The 20,127-nt window shown below is 37.4% G+C and overlaps 1 protein-coding gene across 11 annotated transcripts in view; it reads left to right on the forward strand.

Annotated features, from left to right (window-relative positions):
- Positions 1-20,127, forward strand: part of CADPS2 (calcium dependent secretion activator 2) — a 318,224-nt gene that overhangs the window by 242,161 nt on the left and 55,936 nt on the right. For all 11 annotated transcript variants that reach the window (XM_061372989.1, XM_061372993.1, XM_061372990.1 and 8 more), the window contains 2 exons: positions 10,482-10,585; positions 14,139-14,295. In XM_061372989.1, coding sequence (XP_061228973.1) covers positions 10,482-10,585; positions 14,139-14,295 — 261 coding nt within the window. The remainder of the gene's footprint in view (positions 1-10,481; positions 10,586-14,138; positions 14,296-20,127) is intronic.

The following is a 20,127-nucleotide window of genomic DNA, read 5'->3' on the forward strand; positions in this document are numbered from 1 at the left end:
CTCCTTCATAGCATGTCATCATTACCCTATGATGCATTTTTAGACAAGTCTTTTATGCTCATGGAACTTAGGCTTTCATCACCTTGTCTCAGAGTTTTAGCTTCCTGTTCTTCATTTTTATCATCTTATCATCTCTATTAAAATCAGAATTCCACATTCTTGAGCATCATTGACAAGAACTGTGCAGTCATCCTCATGAGATGCCTTGCACAGAACTACCAAGGATTGCTTGATCTAATATATAACAGAACCATAGAATAGTTTGGGTTGGGAAGGACCTTAAGATCATCTAGTTCAACCCCCTACCATGGGCAGGGAGACCGCACACTAAACCATGTCACCCAAGGCTCTGTCCAACCTGGCCTTGAACACTGCCAGGGATGGAGCATTCACAGCTTCCCTGGGCAACCCATTCCAGTGCTTCACCACCCTTACAGTAAAGGACTTCCTCCTTATATCCAATCTAAACTTCCCCTGTTTAAAATTTAACCCATTACCCCTTGTCCTATCTCTACAGTCCCTATCTCTACAGTCCCACCCCAGCAGCCTTATAGGCCCCCTTCAGATACTGGAAGGCTGCTATGAGGTCTCCACGCAGCCTTCTCTTCTCCAGGCTGAACAGCCCCAACTTTCTCAGCCTATCTTCATATGGGAGTTACTCCAGTCCCCTGATCATTCTCGTGGCCCTCCTCTGGACTTGTTCCAACAGTTCCCTGTCCTTTTTTTACGTTGAGGACACCAGAACTGCACACAGTACTCCAAGTGAGGTCTCACAAGAGCAGAATAAAGAGGCAGGATCACTTCCTTCGACCTTCTGGTCACGCTCCTTTTGATGCAGCCCAGGATACGGTTGGCTTTCTGGGCTGCGAGCGTACACTGCCGGCTCATGTTCATTTTCTCATCGACCAGCACCCCAAGTCCTTCTCCGGAGGGCTGCTCTGAATCTCTTCTGCCCAACCTGTAGCTCTGCCTGGGATTGCTCCAACCCAGGTGTAGGACCTTGCACTTGGCAAGGTTAAACTTCATGAGGTTGGCATCAGCCCACCTCACGTGCGTATCAACCGAACCACACAGCTTGGTGTCATCGGCAAACTTGCTGAGGGCGCACTCAATCCCACTGTCCATGTCACCAACAAAGATGTTGAACAAGACCGGTCCCAACACCAATCCCTGAGGGACACCACTCGTTACTGGTCTCCAGCCAGATATTGAGCCATTGACCTTTGCGTGCTGGACATTGAGCCATTGACTCTTTGCGTGCGGCCATCCAGCCAGTTATTTATCCACCGAGTGGTCCATCTATCAAATTGATGTCTCTCCAATTTAGAGACAAGGATGTTGACTGGGCCAGTGTCGAACGCTTTGCACAATCCAGGTAGATGACATCAACTGTTCTACCCCTGTCCATCCGTTCTGTAGCCCCATCATAGAAGGCCACCAAATTGGTGAGGCAGGATTTCCCCTTAGTGAAGCCATGCTGGCTGTCACCAAGCACCTTCTTGTTCATGTGCTTTAGTATGCCTTCCAGGAGAATCTGCTCCAAGATTTTGCCAGGCACAGAGGTGAGACTGACTGGTCTGTAGTTCCCTGGGTCATCCATTTTCCCCTACTTGAAAATGGGGTTATATTTCCCTTTTTCCAGTCATTAGGAACTTCACTTGACTGCCATGATTTTTCAAATATGATGGCCAGTGGCTTAGCATCTTCATTCACCAGCTCTTTCAGGACCTGCGGATGGATTTCATCAGGTCCCATGAATGTGTGTACATTCAGGTTCTTAAGATGGTCTCGAACCAGATCCTCTCCTACAGTGGGCCCAAGGTCTTCATTCTCACAGTCCCTGAGTCTGCCTTCCAATACTTGGATGGTGTGGTCAGAGCATTTGCCAGTGAAGACTGAGGCCAGTTCTCCTGATGGCTTCTGGAGAGGGCCCACGTTGTCCCTAGTCTGTCTTTTATTTGCACTGTACCTATAGAATCCCTTCCTGTTATCTTTCACATCCCTAGCCAAATTTAGCTGTCCTGATTATCTTGAATTCAACCATCTCATGATCACTGCAACCAAGGCTGCCCTGGAGCGTCACATTTCCAACCAGCCCTTCCCTGTTGGTGAGCATGAGGTCAAGCATGGCACCTCTCCTTGTTGGCTCCTCTATTACTTGCAGAAGGAAGTTGTCTTCCACACAATCGAGGAACCTCCTGGATTGCTTGTGCCGGCCTGTACCAATATCAAGGTGGTTGAAGCCCCCTGTGACAACAAGGGCCTGCAAGCATGAGGCTGTTCCTATCTGTCTATAGAGGGCTTCATTCACAGAGTAACCCTGATCAGGCAGTCTTTAACAGATTCTCACAGTAATGTCTCCCATTGCTGTTCTCCCTTTAACCCTGACCTACAAACTCTCTGTTGACTGCTCACCTGTCCCCAGACCAAGTTCCATACTCTCCAGCCTATCCCTAACGTAAATAGCAAGTCCCCTTCCCCATCTGCCAGTCCTGTCTTTTCTGAAGAGTCTGTAGCCTTCCATTCCAACACTCCAGTCATAGGAGCCGTCCCACCATGTTTCTGTGACACCTATTATATCACACCCCCATAGGTGTGCACGCATCTCTAATTCCTCTTGTTTGTTCCCCATACTACGCTTGTTTATATAAGGGCATCTGGGCTGAGCTCCAAATGAAGCTGGCTCATTGGCTGGAGTGGCTGGAATGATGCCCCCCTCCCCCAACGCATCTACTTTAAAGTTTCCTTGCCCAGTCTGGAAGCCTCCTACCAAAACTGCTCAGACCAGCTCCACCAGCCCCCACTAGACCTGGCCTCCCAAATTGAATCCCATGTTCTAAATACCCAAACCCCTGACTATGGCACCACCCTTCTAACCATTTATTAACCTGGCCAATCCTCCTAGCCTTTTAAAGTCCTCCCCTTTATCCTGGAGAAGTGATGAAAAGACTATCTGAGCTCCAGAGCCCCTAGCCACCTCTCCCAGGGTCTGTAGTCCTTCTTTATGTTCCACAGGCTGCTACTATCTATATCACCAGCCCCCACATGGATCACTAGAAGTGGGCAGTAGTCAGTGGGGCTTACTAGAGCAGACAGCCTCTCTGCAACATCCCTGATCCAAGCCCTTGGTAGGCAACACACCTCCCTTGAGACCGGGTCAGGCCTCTGTGCCTTTCAAAGTAGAGTCCCCAACTACTACGACCCACCGCTTTTTTCTTGGCAGCATCAGTAGTGATCTTCTTTACCAGTGCATCAGCCGGTTGTTCCTGGTGCGAGTGTCTTTCCTTGTTAGCCCCCTGCAGGACAGCAAAGCAGTTCTGGATGGGGACAACAGATTTAGGAGGAAGCCCCTTGCTTTTAATTATCCTCTTCCTCCTTTTTTTTTTTGGTTGTTTTTGTTGCTATTTCCCAGCTTCCTGGGTTAACAGCCTCATTCTTTCCTCCATGGGCTGTAGTGAACGCTTGAGGCCCCTGCACAGTTTCGGCCTGGAGCAAGCAGTCCTGCTTCCTCTCAGCTTCCCTGACATCTTTTAGCCTATTGGCAGTGTCCCACAGCTCAGCCACCTGCTGTAGGAGTACCTTCACCAGGGCACATATTGAGGAACACTTGTCTTTTGATGTCTATATTATGCATGTGGCACACAGCCATTCTGTGAAAAGCCAATTCAACTTAGTCTTCAGAGTTTCGATCATTTCCAACTGACAAGTTCCCAGTTTATAACAAATGTTCATTGCTGTTCATGTGTCAAAATGTGTTGCCCTCCTTTTTAAAGTATTAAATTGTGCTTCTCTTTCTCATTATTTGGAATTATCCAATGCTTGTTAGTGCATTTTGACCCTGCTGTCTATTGCTAGTGTTTTACAAAATTGTTATCAGTGCACTCCTAACATTTATTCTGAAGTCAATGGTGAAAATATTAAGGAAGCTCAGCCCTAAGATGGATCTTCAAGGAATTCCTCAAGAAGCCTTTTTTGCTTTTCTCATTGTTACCTATTGCCTTTCTCTTGAGGCAGCTTCTTTATCCAACACATTGTTTCTTTTTTAATCCTCATTTTCTTCTGCTTAACTGGTAGTTTTCCCAGGAGGCACAGTATCCAATACTTTATTAAAGTCAGAATAAATGAGATCTGATGAATTTCTTTTATAAGAAAATATCCTATAAGGAAAAGCTACTGCACAAGTCTAGTGCACATCTGTGTTACATTTTGCTCTGTTTTCTGTTCATCTTAGGTCCTCAATTATTTGTTTCTTCAAAATCTGTTCTAGTTAATAACTGTCACCATCATTTTTCTCTCTTCCTTTCCTGCTGGCATTAGATTTGTTGTTGTCATCTTTCAGTAACTCCCTAAAATTTGGATTTTAGGTTTTTAAAAAACATTACTAAGTCTGCACCTTCAGGTTTCAGTTTTCTGTCTGTTTAGTATGTCAGATGTGTTCATTTGTGGAGCCCTCCAGTTTACCATATTTGTTACCTCTGAGTTTTATTCCATAGAACAGGAAGAGCTGAGAACATTAGCTGTTTCCCTTTTGAAGAGAAATTAGACATGAGGGACAGGAAGAAAAATTCCAACTGCTTGTATCTGTGTTTCCAAAACCAGAATTGAAAGAATCATAAATTAAATGCCTCTGATCTGATCAGCAATTAAAAATGGAGATTTCTTTTCACCTTTGCCTTTCTTCTATTGCTTTTATTTTCAAATTTTTGTTTATTTTCATTTTTTTTCATGGATTTTTTTCCTTGAGCAAATTTTCCCTAATTAAAAAAAAAAGGAGGCAAAACAAAATAAGAGCCAAAACCTACCTGTGATTGTCCCATGAAAGTGATATCATTTAATACTATGACAAATGTTAAACAACTGAAGACATTGAAGTGTGACCCACTGTATAAAATGATATAGATTAGAATCTCTCTACATAGATTATAATGGTAATTAATTTTTAATATTTTTTTTTGTCCCCAGAATTTAAAATCCTGTTGAATTAATTGAAAGCAATTATGGAAAGACTAGTTTCAATTCTGTAGTTAAAGCTAAATGCCATTATTTATATAAGGCTAGTATATGTATATATATATTAATTACAAGAATATAGGGTGTCCTCCCAGATGTCTACTACTTACTTTTTCATGCAGAATTAATTCTGTGAGAATTTGCAAGAAAATCCACCACAGTCAAATTGACATTATCTGTTGGTGGATTTTCCGAGTTTTGGATTAACTCTGCAGAGTCAGTTCAGGTCTAGTAGCACATATTAGCACTAGTTTATTGATGTTTATACTGCTTTTGATGCAAGTCTAGAAGTGATCTTGCTGGTTTCACATGTCAAAAAAAATCTGGATTAATGGGCTCTACTGGAGAAGAGTTGGCTTCATACAGGCCGAATTATGATGTATCTATATTATGAAATTATATTATGGCCTGCATTAATGCAAGGCTTCCCTGTCATCCCCTCTGCATCAGTATGAGTTCACTCTCAGGCTTCTCTTTAGAGTGAATCAAGAAGATTCCTTGGCAAGAGAGCTGGTATAAAGGGTAGCTCAGTTAGGCTCCATGCAGTATAACTGGACTTGGGAAGAAGTAAGATTGATTTAGCTCTCCCTGTTCAATATCCAAACGGGCAATATTCCTCCAGAAACTCCAAAACTTGTTCAGGACATGCACCGCTGTGTGTGCGACACATCCTGGAAGGAGTTTGACAGCCAGCAAACGTTGCATTATCTGCCCTCCTGTGGGTCTAATTCTGGCACATGCATAGAAATAAATTAGTTGTTGGTCAGACACCTCGATTAGTAGGCATCGTGCACTTTCTCCAGGCTTTAATGCTGGTAGCATTAATGTTAAGTAGCATAACAGCTGAGGGTTGCCAGCAACCACAGCAACAGTGCCAATAAAAATTAAAACAAATGCCACTTGTGTTACATAAAGGATCCAAACGGAAATTGGATGTTCGTTTGCAGTTTGGCATAAAATGAGCTGGTCCAAATCCAAAACTATACAGAAGTCTCCAGTCCTATATCGCTGTCTGGATATGAAGTTACCTATAAACCCACTAGGGCTGTGAACTTGGGATCTCTTGGCATGCATGCCTTTTGTCCAGCACCCCTGCCACTGGTCTGTGTGAGAATCTCTGGCCTGGAGCCAGGTTGGCTCTCCTGAGTGTCTTGATCTGGATATGTATGTTTGTTTGAAGAAAAGGAGGAAAGATGAAATACTGAACAGGAAAAAACAGTAATGGATATATGCTGTGCCATCAGAGGAATGACTGGCAGACCAGAGACAGGTACCTCCTAGTTGCACTGTACTCATATACCTGAGAAGGAGAATCACCTTTCGAATCAGCAGACTCCTGTGTTCAGCAGATTCCTATGAGAAATTAAACACAAGTGTTTAACAGCTTACACACTGGGGAGAAAAAGAAAGAGGTGAATTGTACATTTGTCTTCATGGATAAACTCTTTTCTGGAAAGCAAGCTGAAGTAGGTTTTAGACATCCTGGTGGGCTCAAGAAAGGAGGAATGGGGAGTTCTCTGGCCTGTGTGACACAGGTCAGACTGGATAATCTGACAGTGTCTTGTGGCCCTAGGCGCCATCAGTCCGTGAAGCAGTCACCTTTTCATTTCAGTTGCTTTTTAGTCAGTTAGCTGAGCTCATTTAACAATATGTTCTTGGTACCTGTGTGACTCACTGATAATGCATACTTGAGAAAGCATCCATTATTTGCAAAGCCTGGCTTGCTTTTTCACTTCGGCAGAATGTGAAGCTGAAAACAGATGATTGATGGCTTTTTCTGTTTATTTTCTAAAAGATGTCAAGCAGCATATTTACTGACTCGACTCCTGCTGCAACTTGTTAGTTTGAGCAGTGTAAACACATCTTAACAACCCTTAGTAATTGTGGGGAGAAAGACATCATGAATATAATGAAAACTGACAGCACTGATTTCCATTCCTGTAATTTTTTTTTAACCTTTATAAAAACAAGCACAGTATTTTGCTCAGATGGAGGGGTTTTTTTTGGAGGTTTTAAAACTTCTAGGTAACAGTTTATTGGTACTCATATTTCAAATATACTACTTGTTTGATAAAAAAAATAAAATCATATTTAGTTCATTATCTTTCTAATTACTTTGTAGCCCTTTATTTATACACCCAGGTAAAGATAGATTTTGAAAGTGAAAGGTTCTTAGTTACAGAAAAAAAAAAAGACTAGCTTTTGTGGTAACTTACAGATGGAAAAGGAAGCTTTAGATGAAGCCTAAACAAAAGCTAGGGAAGCATATACCACACAAATGAAATTGCATGTACTGACTTAATCTGTAAGTAAATGACAACAAAATTAGAGAGATTTGTCCAAGGATGCAGAGTGAGTGCAATATTCTGCCATGTCTTACCAATAAATATTATAGGAAAATAATGATTTTTAAAATAGTGTTGAAAGCTCTAGGAAGCATCAAGAGTAATATGCATGTTTTTAGCAATAATAAATAGTTTTGGAGTAAACTAGTAAATAGTAAATAGGGTGGGGAATCTCATGCAAACGTGAAACTGGAATTCATTAGCATAATCTGTCCCACATTTTTAGTCATTCCTTCCATGAAATGTCATTCAGATACTTGAAAAACTCACCTCAAAGAGAAATTTACAGTTTTGGTCTCTTTTGCCTCCTAAACATATTAATCCTATTAAAAAAAAAAAAAAAAAAAAAGAAAATATCTGAACAGTAGTCCCATAGTGACTGAAACCTTCACAATTTCTATCTTAAATCATTTATCATGCCTGATTTATTTTTATGGCACTATCATCCCTGATCACGCAGACATATTCATCTTCCTACTAGGGTCTCACTGTGGGAAAACTGTATTCCCACATTGTCTGTTTGGGAGCACTTCTCATTTCCTCTTTCATCCTTCATTTCTTAGGCTTATTAACAAACAAACACACCAAAACAACCCAGACTCCATTCAATGCTATTTCTATTTGAAATTCAGAATTCTTATCCTTTCAATGCCATTTCTGATCAAAATTTATCACTTCAACACAGATTACTAGAACTCCACTTCTCAGTGCCTTGCTTAGTGGAATTAATACTTCCCTGAAACTAGTTCTTTCTTCATCATGATCTCATCACAGTGGTGGTTTGGGATAATCTCACAGTTATCTAGTAAATCTATGGTCTTTCTCCTGCTTTCCGTACTGATAATGACATCTGTTCAATAGCCATTTTTAAGCTATTTTGATCTTATTCCAGGTGTGAAAGAAGTGAACTTACTCCAGTGCAAAAATGCAACATCAGATTCATTATAATTATTAGAATTTCTTTCTTACTAATTTAGAGGAGCCCTTCTAGAAGATAATTTTGAATCTTTTACAGCTTATTTGGTTTTGTTAGGAATGAAAGCAATTATGAATGCAGTTATTTTCTTTACTTGGTTAGTGGTAAGTTCTATGATGGTCAGGCTGAATTTGTAATAAAATGAGTTTTTTATGCTGAAATCAGATGTGCCAGTCATACTCTGTATTAATCACTGGTTTCTTCTTAAGACTTATTAAGATCAGTGATAGAGATAGTGATGTTTCAGCTGTATGAGTAGTACTCACTGTGTTTTCAGGGAGGAGAGGACACACCACTAGAGGAAACAGCATTTTCAGTCCTGAATACGCATAGAGACCACTGTTTAAGTCCAAATCCAATAGTAGTCATTACACTATAAATTAAATAATACGGGCTGGACCAATTCTTTTTAATCACAGTTGACATAATGCATTAATATAGCTGTGGTTATATTCATATAATTGTTCTACAGTATCAAATTTGCAAATTCAATCCATATTAATAACTGTGATCTTGACATTGTGAATGTAGTTTTGAGTCATGGTGCATGTTTTGTGCTTGGTCCATGTTCATGCAATAGCTCGCTCTTGAGTTGGATTGTTGTTTTGGAAATCATACTATTTCAACATGTCTCCTTATGTGGTCTTAATAAGATTTGAAAAAAAAGAAAATTAGTTGATTCAGTAACTAATTTGCCTACTTTGTTTTTTGCATGAAAAAGAATGTGGTTTTGTAGACACCTTTAAGCAGATGCTTGCTGGAGGTTCTAATCCACTGTTTCTTCAAAAATTGCATTGAAGCTATATATTTCATCAAGGTACTATGCATCTGTTAGTGCTGAAGAACTGGACAAGGTCACCTGCCTTTAAGATGTCTGAAAAGTTTTTTGATTTGCCAGAATGCTAAATATTAAAAATTACTTATTGCATGCAGTTTGATATTCTTACACCAAGGGAGGTCATGTACTTTTTTTTAATAAGCCTGCTAATGTTCTATGTCATGATGAATGCCTAAAGTGGGAAAGAAATGTCAGCAGAATTTTCTGCTTATTCATGTGATTTGCTATTCATGTGACCCATGAACATGCACAGAAAATGGGAAAATAATATTCCTGAGACCCTCACTCACCTTGTGTTACCAGCTTCATAAGTCCTCTGCAAACCCGGCTAATGTGACCATACTTTACATCTGCTTATATTGTGCAATAACATTTTCATCCCATGGTTTACACTTAGGGACAAGAGCATGGTTAAGTAAACAAGCTCATATAGCTGATAATTAAGTTATTCCTAACGTTATAAATTACGTATGGACGAATTACTTCTACTGATTAAACTATGATTGTTAAAAAATTCAATTGACCCTGTAAGAATTTCAGGCAATTGTTTTACCTTTGTTGTTTGCTTCTTTTTGAAGTCTACTCTGTAAAATCAGTGATCCTCATATAATGTATAACTTCTGCATTTGTCCTTGTTTTCTTCTATGTGGAGCTTTTAGTTGGTTTGTGTCAATTCTCTTATAAAAATCTCTTTTATAGTACTACTCTTCACTATGGTACTGAAAAGAATGCAGATTCACTCCTATTGGTAAACAGGAGGTAGAAAAATGGTTATTTGAATAAGTTATTACAAAATAGATCTTTGAATTATTACTGTGTTTTGTACTAAATATGCCTAAAATAAAGTGTCTTATTTAGATAAAAATTTTGGAATTTTTGACTGCTGCAAAATGCATTAATCTTGTCAATGACAATAATGAGTCATCTACTGAGAACAGCATTGAACTGACGGTACAATAATGAAAAAGGTCTCTACTGTCTGCTGTCTTTGTATATCTGACCTTGAAGGGAATTACAACTTGCTTGTTGCAGAAGTTGAGCATCTAATACACTGATGTACCTGTTAGTTCTCATATATTAAATGAGATAATGCTCATAATGATCAGTGATTCTTTTCTGAATTAAACATTTTTTCTTTCTATTGATCAGGACATTCAGCTGCATTTATAAATGACTGTCAACACATGAAATTATTTGTACTTCAGAAAATTGTAACTGCACCATTTCCATTCTTTTCTGGCATTGCTTTCTCTTACCATTGAGTCTTATTTGTAACTAAAGCAATTTTGGTTTGCATTTTACATTTATGTAGAGACCATGAACCAAGCAACACCTGCTAGGAAACTGGAAGAGGTTCTTCACCTTGCAGAACTCTGTATCGAAGTATTGCAGCAAAATGAAGAACATCATTCAGAGGTGAGGTCGTAACTGTATTTGATGTAGAGAATGGCTTGTCCTGAGGTTTTTTTCTCCCCTGATGTGAAGCAATTCTGTCAAGAAACATTTTAGCTTTACTTTCTGACATATGTTTAAGGCAGTTCACATTTACAGAGGAATAAGAGACTTGAAGCTTATGAAAAGTGAAGTGAAATAAAACTCTACTTGAATTCGCTTGAATGAACTGTGGGTTTAGAAATAAAAATTAAAGAGCATAAAATAGAGAAAGCATCTTTGTGCTGGAGGTGGTGAAATGGTGTGGAAAACATTCATAGCCTTATACAGTTGTGCCTTCCAACTTTTCACCTCTCATTCAAAATAGAAAATATAACTGAATGTTAGTTTTCATCAGCTGTATATGTCTTGATTTTAACGGTGGGTGTAATAACTGCATTCACATTGCTCTTCTGTTGATTGGAAAAGTACTGCTTTTAAACTTGAGCTTTTTAAATGGCATTATATGGTAGAAGGAATAAAATAGAACAATTTCATGTTTCTTGCTCTCAAGTCTTGCTTCAAAAACCATAATATTTAGAATGTTTAGAATTATAGCACTTTTTTTTATATCAAGGAATTACAAAAATAAACTTGACCAGGTACACACAATTGTATATATTATCAACATTTAATTAATAAATATCGTTTTCTAAGGTTCAGGAAATTGTTTTTAAAATATTCTTTCAAAACTTGATAAATATTTTTGGAGAAAATATGCAAAGGAATAAACATGGTTTAGTATATATAGCTATAAATATGATCATTCAAAACATCTGGTTTTATATCACACTATGGAATCTAGTTTTTAGCTTACATCTGTCATGTGTGAACTTGTTATAGATGTTTTATCTCATACTGAAAAAACAGCTGTTTCGATGATTTGAAATGAATTCCCTTGAGGTTCTGTTCTACAGTACTGTTGCCACTGTGTTACTCTATAATGATTACTTAATAAAATGTATATATTGTTGTCTTTGTCTTTTGAGGACCTGCATTACTGTAAGAATATTAGACTTCTGTGGAAAAGAACACAAAAAACCACAGAACAAACAAGCCATGTATGATTAAACACCTCTGTTCAAAGATTACTTTCTGTACTATGTATTTGCAGTCAGAAATGTGGTATTTTTCAAAAGAGTAAATATATTGTACATGCCTTCAGAAAAATCCATTCAGCAGAAGTTTTCAATCTAATCTAAGACAGCTTGAGAAGAACAATTTTAAGATTATTCTCCCCTTCATTCATGTAATAAATGTTCAATTTTACTGAAATGTATAGAGCATTCAGATTTTCAATATTCAAGTATATATGAGAACAAGATAGTAAAATTCTGCATTCCCTACTCAAAACTGAAGATCAAATATGGTGATTTCATATCCTAATGTTAAGTAAATGTTCACTGTTTAATGGTGCAGTTGATGAAAAGGATCAGTAACCTCTAAAGTAGTATATCACCTTTTTTAATACTAGATTATTTTCTTTTTTAACTCATAACACTTCCAAATATCTGGGATTCCCAAAGGGAAGAGAGGTATGTGATTCCTGATCAGCTAAGCATTATTTTTCATAATTTATAGCATGTAGCTCTGCACTGATTGTATAGCATAAATTGTTCTGATGATTTCCCGTGTTGTATTGCCACATTTGTGTGTCTTTCTGTAATCTAAGAACTTCATTCTCCCTTCAGTCCAGTTAGTATTTGTTTTCTATGAATTTGTGTCACCAATTGCTAATTGCCTTTAGCCTGTTTTCATGTTACCCATAATGACTAAACACCTATCTTAGCTGTAGTATTTGGGTTTTTTTATTTTTCTTCCTTGCTGTCTGAGCAATGATAGTTATCTCTTAAGAGGGTCAGAATAATTTCTCTCTGGTTTCAAGTGTCATTTACAAAGGGGGAGAAGATAGAAAGAAAAAGTGCTGGGTTTCTGGTTTTGCTTTGTTTTGAGGTTTTGGCAATATTTTCTGAAAAGTTTTGCTTGCCTAAAAGGGACACCTGCCAATGCCTGTATACATTTCTTCTTTATTTCTTTGCATTTAGTTATTTTCTTGGGCAAGGAGTCTGTTCCTTTAATGAGCATCCATTAAAACAGAATTTAGTAATGAGAAACTTCTTGTGGTTTAAAGAAAAAGACTCCATTTCAAACTCTTGCCCAAATTTTTGAAGCCTCATCTTTTCTTTTTGCTATGGTGTCAATCAGCATCCTCCAATCCTGACACTGAAATATATAAAGTACTTTTCAGTAACAGCAAAGGATGCTCAATGTTTATTTAAAACATCTTGCCAGTTCATCTTTTCTCTATTTGGCCCATGTCAGAAAGAACTACAGGCACCAGAAAGTCCAGGATGCAAAAACATATTTGTAGATCACTTTTCAGAAGTTGTCCTAAATTTGATGCCTTTCAAGCATGAGTACATAATTCTACATTACCTAGAACCTGCGTTGCAGGAATACAAGTGAGGATTTATGTGACTCTATTTGAAGGTGTGGGAACTCAGCACTTGTACAGATCAAGCCACATACGTCCCATGCTGGTAACTCAAAACTCAATATGAAAGCCATAAGTTTGAAAACAAAGATACTTTCTTATCTAGTATATGTAGGTATTTCTCGCTGTCGCATATTTTTGTGAACTCTCAGCAGTATCTGATATTCATTCTATTTCGTAAGTTAACCTTCAACTCCATAATCACGCAGCTTCCTCCAATACAATACTCAGCTTCAATATTGACCTTTCAAAGCCTATATTTAAGTGACAGTAAAAAGGTACAAGTTACATGTGAAGCAGTCTTTAATGTGGAGCTGCCTTTGCTTGCTGACACTATTTTTAACAGATTTCTTCTTTTAATCTAGGATTACCTAAGAACCTAAATTTTTACCAAAAGAAGCTCTGTATTCTGATATGTTGTTAAGTTACTGAAAATTAATATAGACATTAATGAACTTCCAAAGATGCATTTATAGCATTTGTGGAAGGAAAACTGGATGCCTTCCTCAGGAGAGCCAACATCTTTAAGGAAAAAACAGGAATTAAAAAGTGCTCTGTATCTATTAAAAAAAACTCTGACTTCAAGCAATAAAACGTCACACTAAAACCACCCCTTCTGACTAACAAATGAGTGCAAAATGTCTTCACAAGAATTTAGTTGGAAAATAAATTGATGTGGTTACTTACACTCTTAGAACTGAATGAAATGAAAAGCAGCACATACAGTAATTTTTCAAGGATAAGGCCTTCTTTTTCTTTGCTGTCTGGCAAAATACTTGCAGAGATTTATGCTCCTTTTTAAATTTTTTTGTGTTACATTTTGATTCTGATTATATCATCTTTCCCAACATACTCTATTTGATTTTTTACAATTTTGATGCAATTTTTTCATAAAATAGTTTCACATTTTTCACTTGGGCAGTTCATTCTCCCCAAATGAGATAGGACGTGACGTGACATATCCAAATGTATTTTGCCATAGATACAACACATCTCTTTGCTATATGACTCGTGTTTAGTAATTCTATTTTCACATATTTGCAGGCATTCGCTTGGTGGCCAGAATTATTGGCTGAGCATGCAGAGAAGTTTTTGTCTCTGTATTCTGTTGATATGGATTCGGCACTCGAGGCACAGCAGCAGGACTCCTGGGAGAGCTTCCCACTTTTCCAGCTGCTGAATAACGCCCTCAGAAATGACAGTAAGTTCTTAAGTCTTTTACGTATTGTCTGAATAAGATTTTTCAATGTGCCCACACCTGAGAATAAGGTTTCTAAGTAATACAATACTCAAAGTAAAAATGACAGTGCCTGTGTTTATGATATATATGCTGGTGCTCCATTTCTTCGAAGTTGAGCTGTTTATCCTTGCACCGTTTCAGTCTTTGTTCTGGTAATCCCTTAAACATTCAGTATTCAGAAATTGCTCAGTTTTAAATCAAGATGTACAAACAGCATAATATGTATTTAATGTTTATATTTAGTCTATACTGCTTAAATAAAATTGTAGTTAATATTTTATCCTAAGCCTTCAGATAAGGTACTTTCAGATTAATTATGTCTATAAAAGTACTGTAGGCTTAGCATGAATGCAATAAGATACACACAACAAATCAGTGTATTATGTTCACTTGGTGTATTGTATCATTATTTGAGTTGGACACCAAAATTTGAAATAGCCACATTATCTTGCCTTTACTCGTCTTTGAAGAGAGAATTTATTTTTTTATATAGTTAAGGGATGTTCTAGGCATGTTTTATGTGGAAGTGATTTTTATAATGGAATTGAGGACACAACCAGTGAAACCAAAGAAAATTAATTAGGTGCTAATTTAAAAACATTGAATTGCACCTAACATTTTGAGGCATCATAAAGAAAAAAACTGTATTTGTGCTATTTTTTATATGTTTACTCTTACTGTATCTTAAAAAAATATGATAAAATTACCTACTGTTTTTTAATTCTGCTGGAGATCCAACTGCTTGTTTTATGAATAAAGTTATTCCAAAATTTTATATTTTTTTAATTATAAATACAAAAAAATATTTTTGACTCTTCCAGAAAAATTTGTTTAATTTCTGTGTAAGTTCACAGTATCACACAGTATCACAGTATGTTAGAGATTGGAAGGGACCTCAAAAGATCATCTAGTCCAATCCCCCTGCCGGAGCAGGAACACCTAGATAAGGTTACACAGGAACGTGTCCAGGCGGGTCTTGAATGTCTCCAAAGAAGGAGATTCCACAACCTCCCTGGGCAGCCTGTTCCAGTGTTCCGTCACCCTCACTGAGAAGAAGTTTCTTCTCAGGTTTAAGTGGAACCTCTTGTGTTCCAATTTGTACCCATTTCCCCTTGTCCTTTCATTGTTTGCCACTGAGAAGAGCCTGGCTCCATCCTCGTGACACTCCCCCTTTATATATTTATATACACTAATAAGGTCACCCCTCAATCTCCTCTTCTCCAAACTATAGAGACCCAGCTCCCTCAGTCTTTCCTCATAAGGGAGAAGCTCCACTCCCTTAATCATCTTAGTTGCCCTGCGCTGGACTCTCTCCAGCAGGTCCCTGTCCTTCTTAAACTGAGGGGCCCAGAACTGGACACAATATTCCAGATGAGGTCTCACCAGGGCAGAGTAGAGGGGAAGGAGGACCTCTCTCGACCTACTAACCACCCCCCTTCTAATACACCCCAGGATGCCATTGGCCTTCTTGGCCACAAGGGCACAGTGTCGGCTCATGGTCACCCTATCGTCCACCAGGACCAAGTTCAATAGCGTTTAAGAATTTTAGCTCCATGTATGGAAGCTAGTTGACTGAAAGAATTGAAAATAGTATTCAAGAGCTTTTCTGCGAGGTTATACATATTGCAACCTGTATTATTTATCACTGTATTATTCTTAACCTTAGCTACCAAGTATTTATCAAAATTTACAGGTCCTCTCAGTATAATACCTGTTGGCCACAGCACCATGTCATGAATTGGAACAACTAGCAAATGTACAATTCACTGCAACATCATGGATGACAAAATTCATGGAAGGAAAGGAGCAAATGGACAGGGCCACTGAACTAAAGCTGAATCTTAAACTGGATTGCTGAATGTCACTGTTACTACACCACATTTGATGGGGTCTAGGACAGAGTGAAAGAACATTAAAATCCAGTTTAAAGATCTCTTTTCATTGGTTATGTTTCCATACCCTGACATTTAGCAATACAGGAAATGCCATATTCCTGATGTTCTGTCTTCACATGTTATCCTAGTGAAAGAAAATGTATCTGTTAGCATTTCCCTTGGTTTAAGATATTAATGAATGTTTTGTCTGGATACTTTGATGGACGTATTAAAATTGCCATGCTGGTAGTAATTCAAGATCATTTTAGAAGGCTGCTCAGAAGGGTGTAAGAATTCTTCAGTCTTGGTGCAGATCTCTTAAGAGTTAGGCTCCTGCAACATGCATTCTGCATTCTACATTACTTTCAATGAATGTCTAATCATCAAAAATTCAGATTAAAAATTTCAAACTTATATTGAGGTGTCTTTCCTACCGTCTTACATTTTCAGTCTAGGAAGCACATCTCTAATTTGGATGTTATGTGCACTTACAACAATTACTTGTTTTTTGAAAGCTGTGGAGTTATTTTAGAGTAGCCTTACGAGGAGGATTTGTGACACCAATTTTAACTACATTATTGTGTCATTTGTGTTCGTTTGCACTTCGGTTCCAACCTGAGAGAAGTTGTAGAAACAAACGAGGGATGTCCTCACATGCAAAGGACATGCAGCCTACATCAGTAGGCTACTGATTTTTCTTTCCTTGGAAAATTAAATGGATAATAGTACTAAATTATTAAAACAACTTTCATGTCAAAGCAGTTATTAGAAAGACTGTAAAACCTTAACTGAAGGATATGAAATGACTGCTGTATGAAATGTCACACCTGTATACCAATTTAAGTAATTCCCTAATGGCAAAAGATATAGTAAATGACAGTGTCTGGCAAGTGAAAGCAATCTAGAAAATTATACACTTTTTTTATCCCAGAACTATTGGAAAGCAACCATGGAAATTAGTTACCTTTTAAGCGGTGGATATGTTAGCAAGTGGCAAGTGACCACTCTACCAAGAACTGATTCCCAAGTGGAACATATCTCAGTGCTTATTCTTTAATTAACAGCCTTTTCACCTTGTAACTGCACTAAAGTCATTAGAAAGAGCTCCCCATACTTATATAATCAATTTTACAGTCTTCCAAAACGAAATAAATCCTTCTAGCTTTACCCTAAGTGAAAACCTTTTCTCAAAAACTATCCCCTTCATAAAGATAGATTTAGAAAAAAAATCTAAAAAGGGAAAAACTGGAATGTGGTCTCATGAGGATAAAAAGGCTAGTGTTAATAATTAACAAGGAGAGTGAAGTGGAGTAAATTAGACATAATAGAGCCCACAGTGACTGGCAAAGTCACCTCTCATTATCAAAAAACTCATTAGGAAATGAAGAGGTGGAAATCCCACTGGGTTGTTCTCTCTCTCCGGTTATATCAGAGATTACTTTTCAGATTTCTTCCAAATGAAGAACTGTTAGGTCACCATATTGCATATTAGGTTAATCTTCAGTGAAATTTGGAGGACTGACACCTGCATGTTATTCTATCTCAAGAGCTTTAAATGAGCTCTAAGTCTTCAATGCAGGAGTCAGTTTTCACATAAACCTGACATAAAAGAACTCTTAACAATAAAGAAACAATCTAACATTTACAGCATTACAGAAAACTTATATGTAAGACTATTTTTATAACCATATCACTAAAATACAATATTAGAAAGACCATGAGGTAATGAAATTGCAGTCTTTACTATTCAAATAATATCAGTATGTTATTTTACATAATATACAAAACATTGCACAAAATTCAAGCTGAATACTTTAAAGCCAATTTTCATTTAGCAATGAGAAAAGAAGTGCATTTTCCAATATACTGTATAACTTTTCATGAAGTGAAAGGAGGGAAGAAGAGGGAATCCTGACTGCAACTTCACATTTCTATTTTGAAGGACTCTATTTGAATCACTTTCAGCTTCTCCATTTTTTTCTGACCTCACTCCACAGCAATCCACAGTTCATCAATGACTTCATCAGTGATTGCTTTCCTGTTAAGTCTGACTGAAGAACTACTTAGAAAAATGGGTGGAAGGGTGTGATCTTCCTATCCTAAAAATTATTTCATATTTTCTGACAAGAACTAACAAATAACAAAAAGTGATTTAATAAATTATATTTTGTGTGGAGTTCAGTAATAGGTTGTAGATAAATTTAGTATGATTTTTCAAAATGTAAAGGTTTGAAAAAACAGTGTACCTGCTTCTATAATAAACATTTTAACGATGTCCAAAGTTTGTATTGTTCATACACAATTATCCCTATGTAAAGCTTTGCAGATTGTATAGTGATAACAGTACCCAGTATCTCTCTATGCTAGTGATTTTTTTCTTTTCCAGAATTTGATATTCGTAGATGGGAGAACATGGTTGTCCCAGGATTGTGTCTTATTTTCTGTGATGACCATGCTACTTTTTGTCCTCAGAGCCTGTAAATTATGTTATGAAGGGGCCTGCTCTAGAGGGCAATTTTCTTTCTCTAGTTGTTTAACTATTCAAATTAATCAGGTTTTCAGTGCCTCAAGACAGACATGTATTAATTCCTTTCCATTTAAGACAGTGTTGGAGAGATCTTATGGTGGCAAATAGTTACATGAAGTGTCTATATATTTGGCTTATTTCAGAGTTTTTTCAATTGTCTATTCAATATTCTTCACCTTTCCTTGCCAAGTTTTCTTTTCAGGTATCACTTCCTGACACTATGTACTGTGCTGTCGCCCAACATTATTGCATTACTGCATTGGCATGAATCAGTCAAAACTATGAGTACTGGAAGTTAACTCGTAATACTGTTTTCCATCAGGTATTTCTCAGTGAAATGTCTGTGTATCTGCTGTAATTCAGCCATGGTACAGCTGTAGACAGTCTGATAAAACTGATTTAGAAAAAGCAGCAAGTTGAGTATTAGCTACTTGAAAGCCATTGCCATTATGGGTATTGACTTCAAACAGGAATTCTCTGATAGGTTTTTTGCACTACTGGTGTTGCTAGTAGTAGAGTGGCAAATACCACCAAACACAGCATCATTTTCTTGCTTTGTTACAGCCTGTGGCCACTTTCATACACAAATTTATGACATCATAGCTCCTATCTTAAACTACAGTGTAGAGATTGAAAGCAATTTGGATTTAAGGTAATAAGGACAAACGTCATACCCACACCGATACCACTCATTAAACCTTACACTTCTCTAATTGCAGTGGGAATCTTTTCATAGATCAGGGGCTTACAATTTTTGCTTCAGCTATTAGGACCTCCTTTAAAATCATAACCTATCTTCTTATAAGAGCTACATGTTTTGGTTACTGATACTGAGAGCTAACTCAAGCTGCATTACTGCTTACCAGAATAGCCAATAACCTTTTGATTGAATGAGGGTTTTAGGCACAAGAAAGCCATTCAATAAGATGTCCATGTCACTCACTTTGTCTTGTAAAGATGAAATAAATTTTCTGCTTGCTTCTACATAAAAGATCTCTAAAATTCACTTTCAAGTATGTCTTGTATGTAAAAATACACATTTTGCATATAAGCTGAGATACCTCCAATTTTCACCACAATTTAAGTAACTGAATAATAAATGCTCTACAAAGGCCTAATGTAATACAAACAGGAAATTAATTTTAAATATAAAATTTCTTTTTACAGATTATTGGATTATTTTCAACTGCTGTAAATAGAATATGAAGCCCCAAGGAATTTTTTTTTTTTTAAATTTACTGATTTTATTTCAGATTTAAGAATATGCCAGAAAATCCAAGTGGTGCCTTCCCAAGAATCGTATGGAGAGCAGGATAATTATAGACTGTTTGCCAAAGTGCTAATTTTGTCAGTGGGACAGAGACTCTTGTTAACCTGTCATTTTTCCTTTCT

Source organism: Neopsephotus bourkii, unplaced genomic scaffold (assembly GCF_033783945.1).
Source record: "Neopsephotus bourkii isolate Nb327-2 ecotype Australia unplaced genomic scaffold, CSIRO-AGI_Nbou_v1 NB_1624, whole genome shotgun sequence".
NCBI lineage: Eukaryota > Metazoa > Chordata > Aves > Psittaciformes > Psittacidae > Neopsephotus > Neopsephotus bourkii.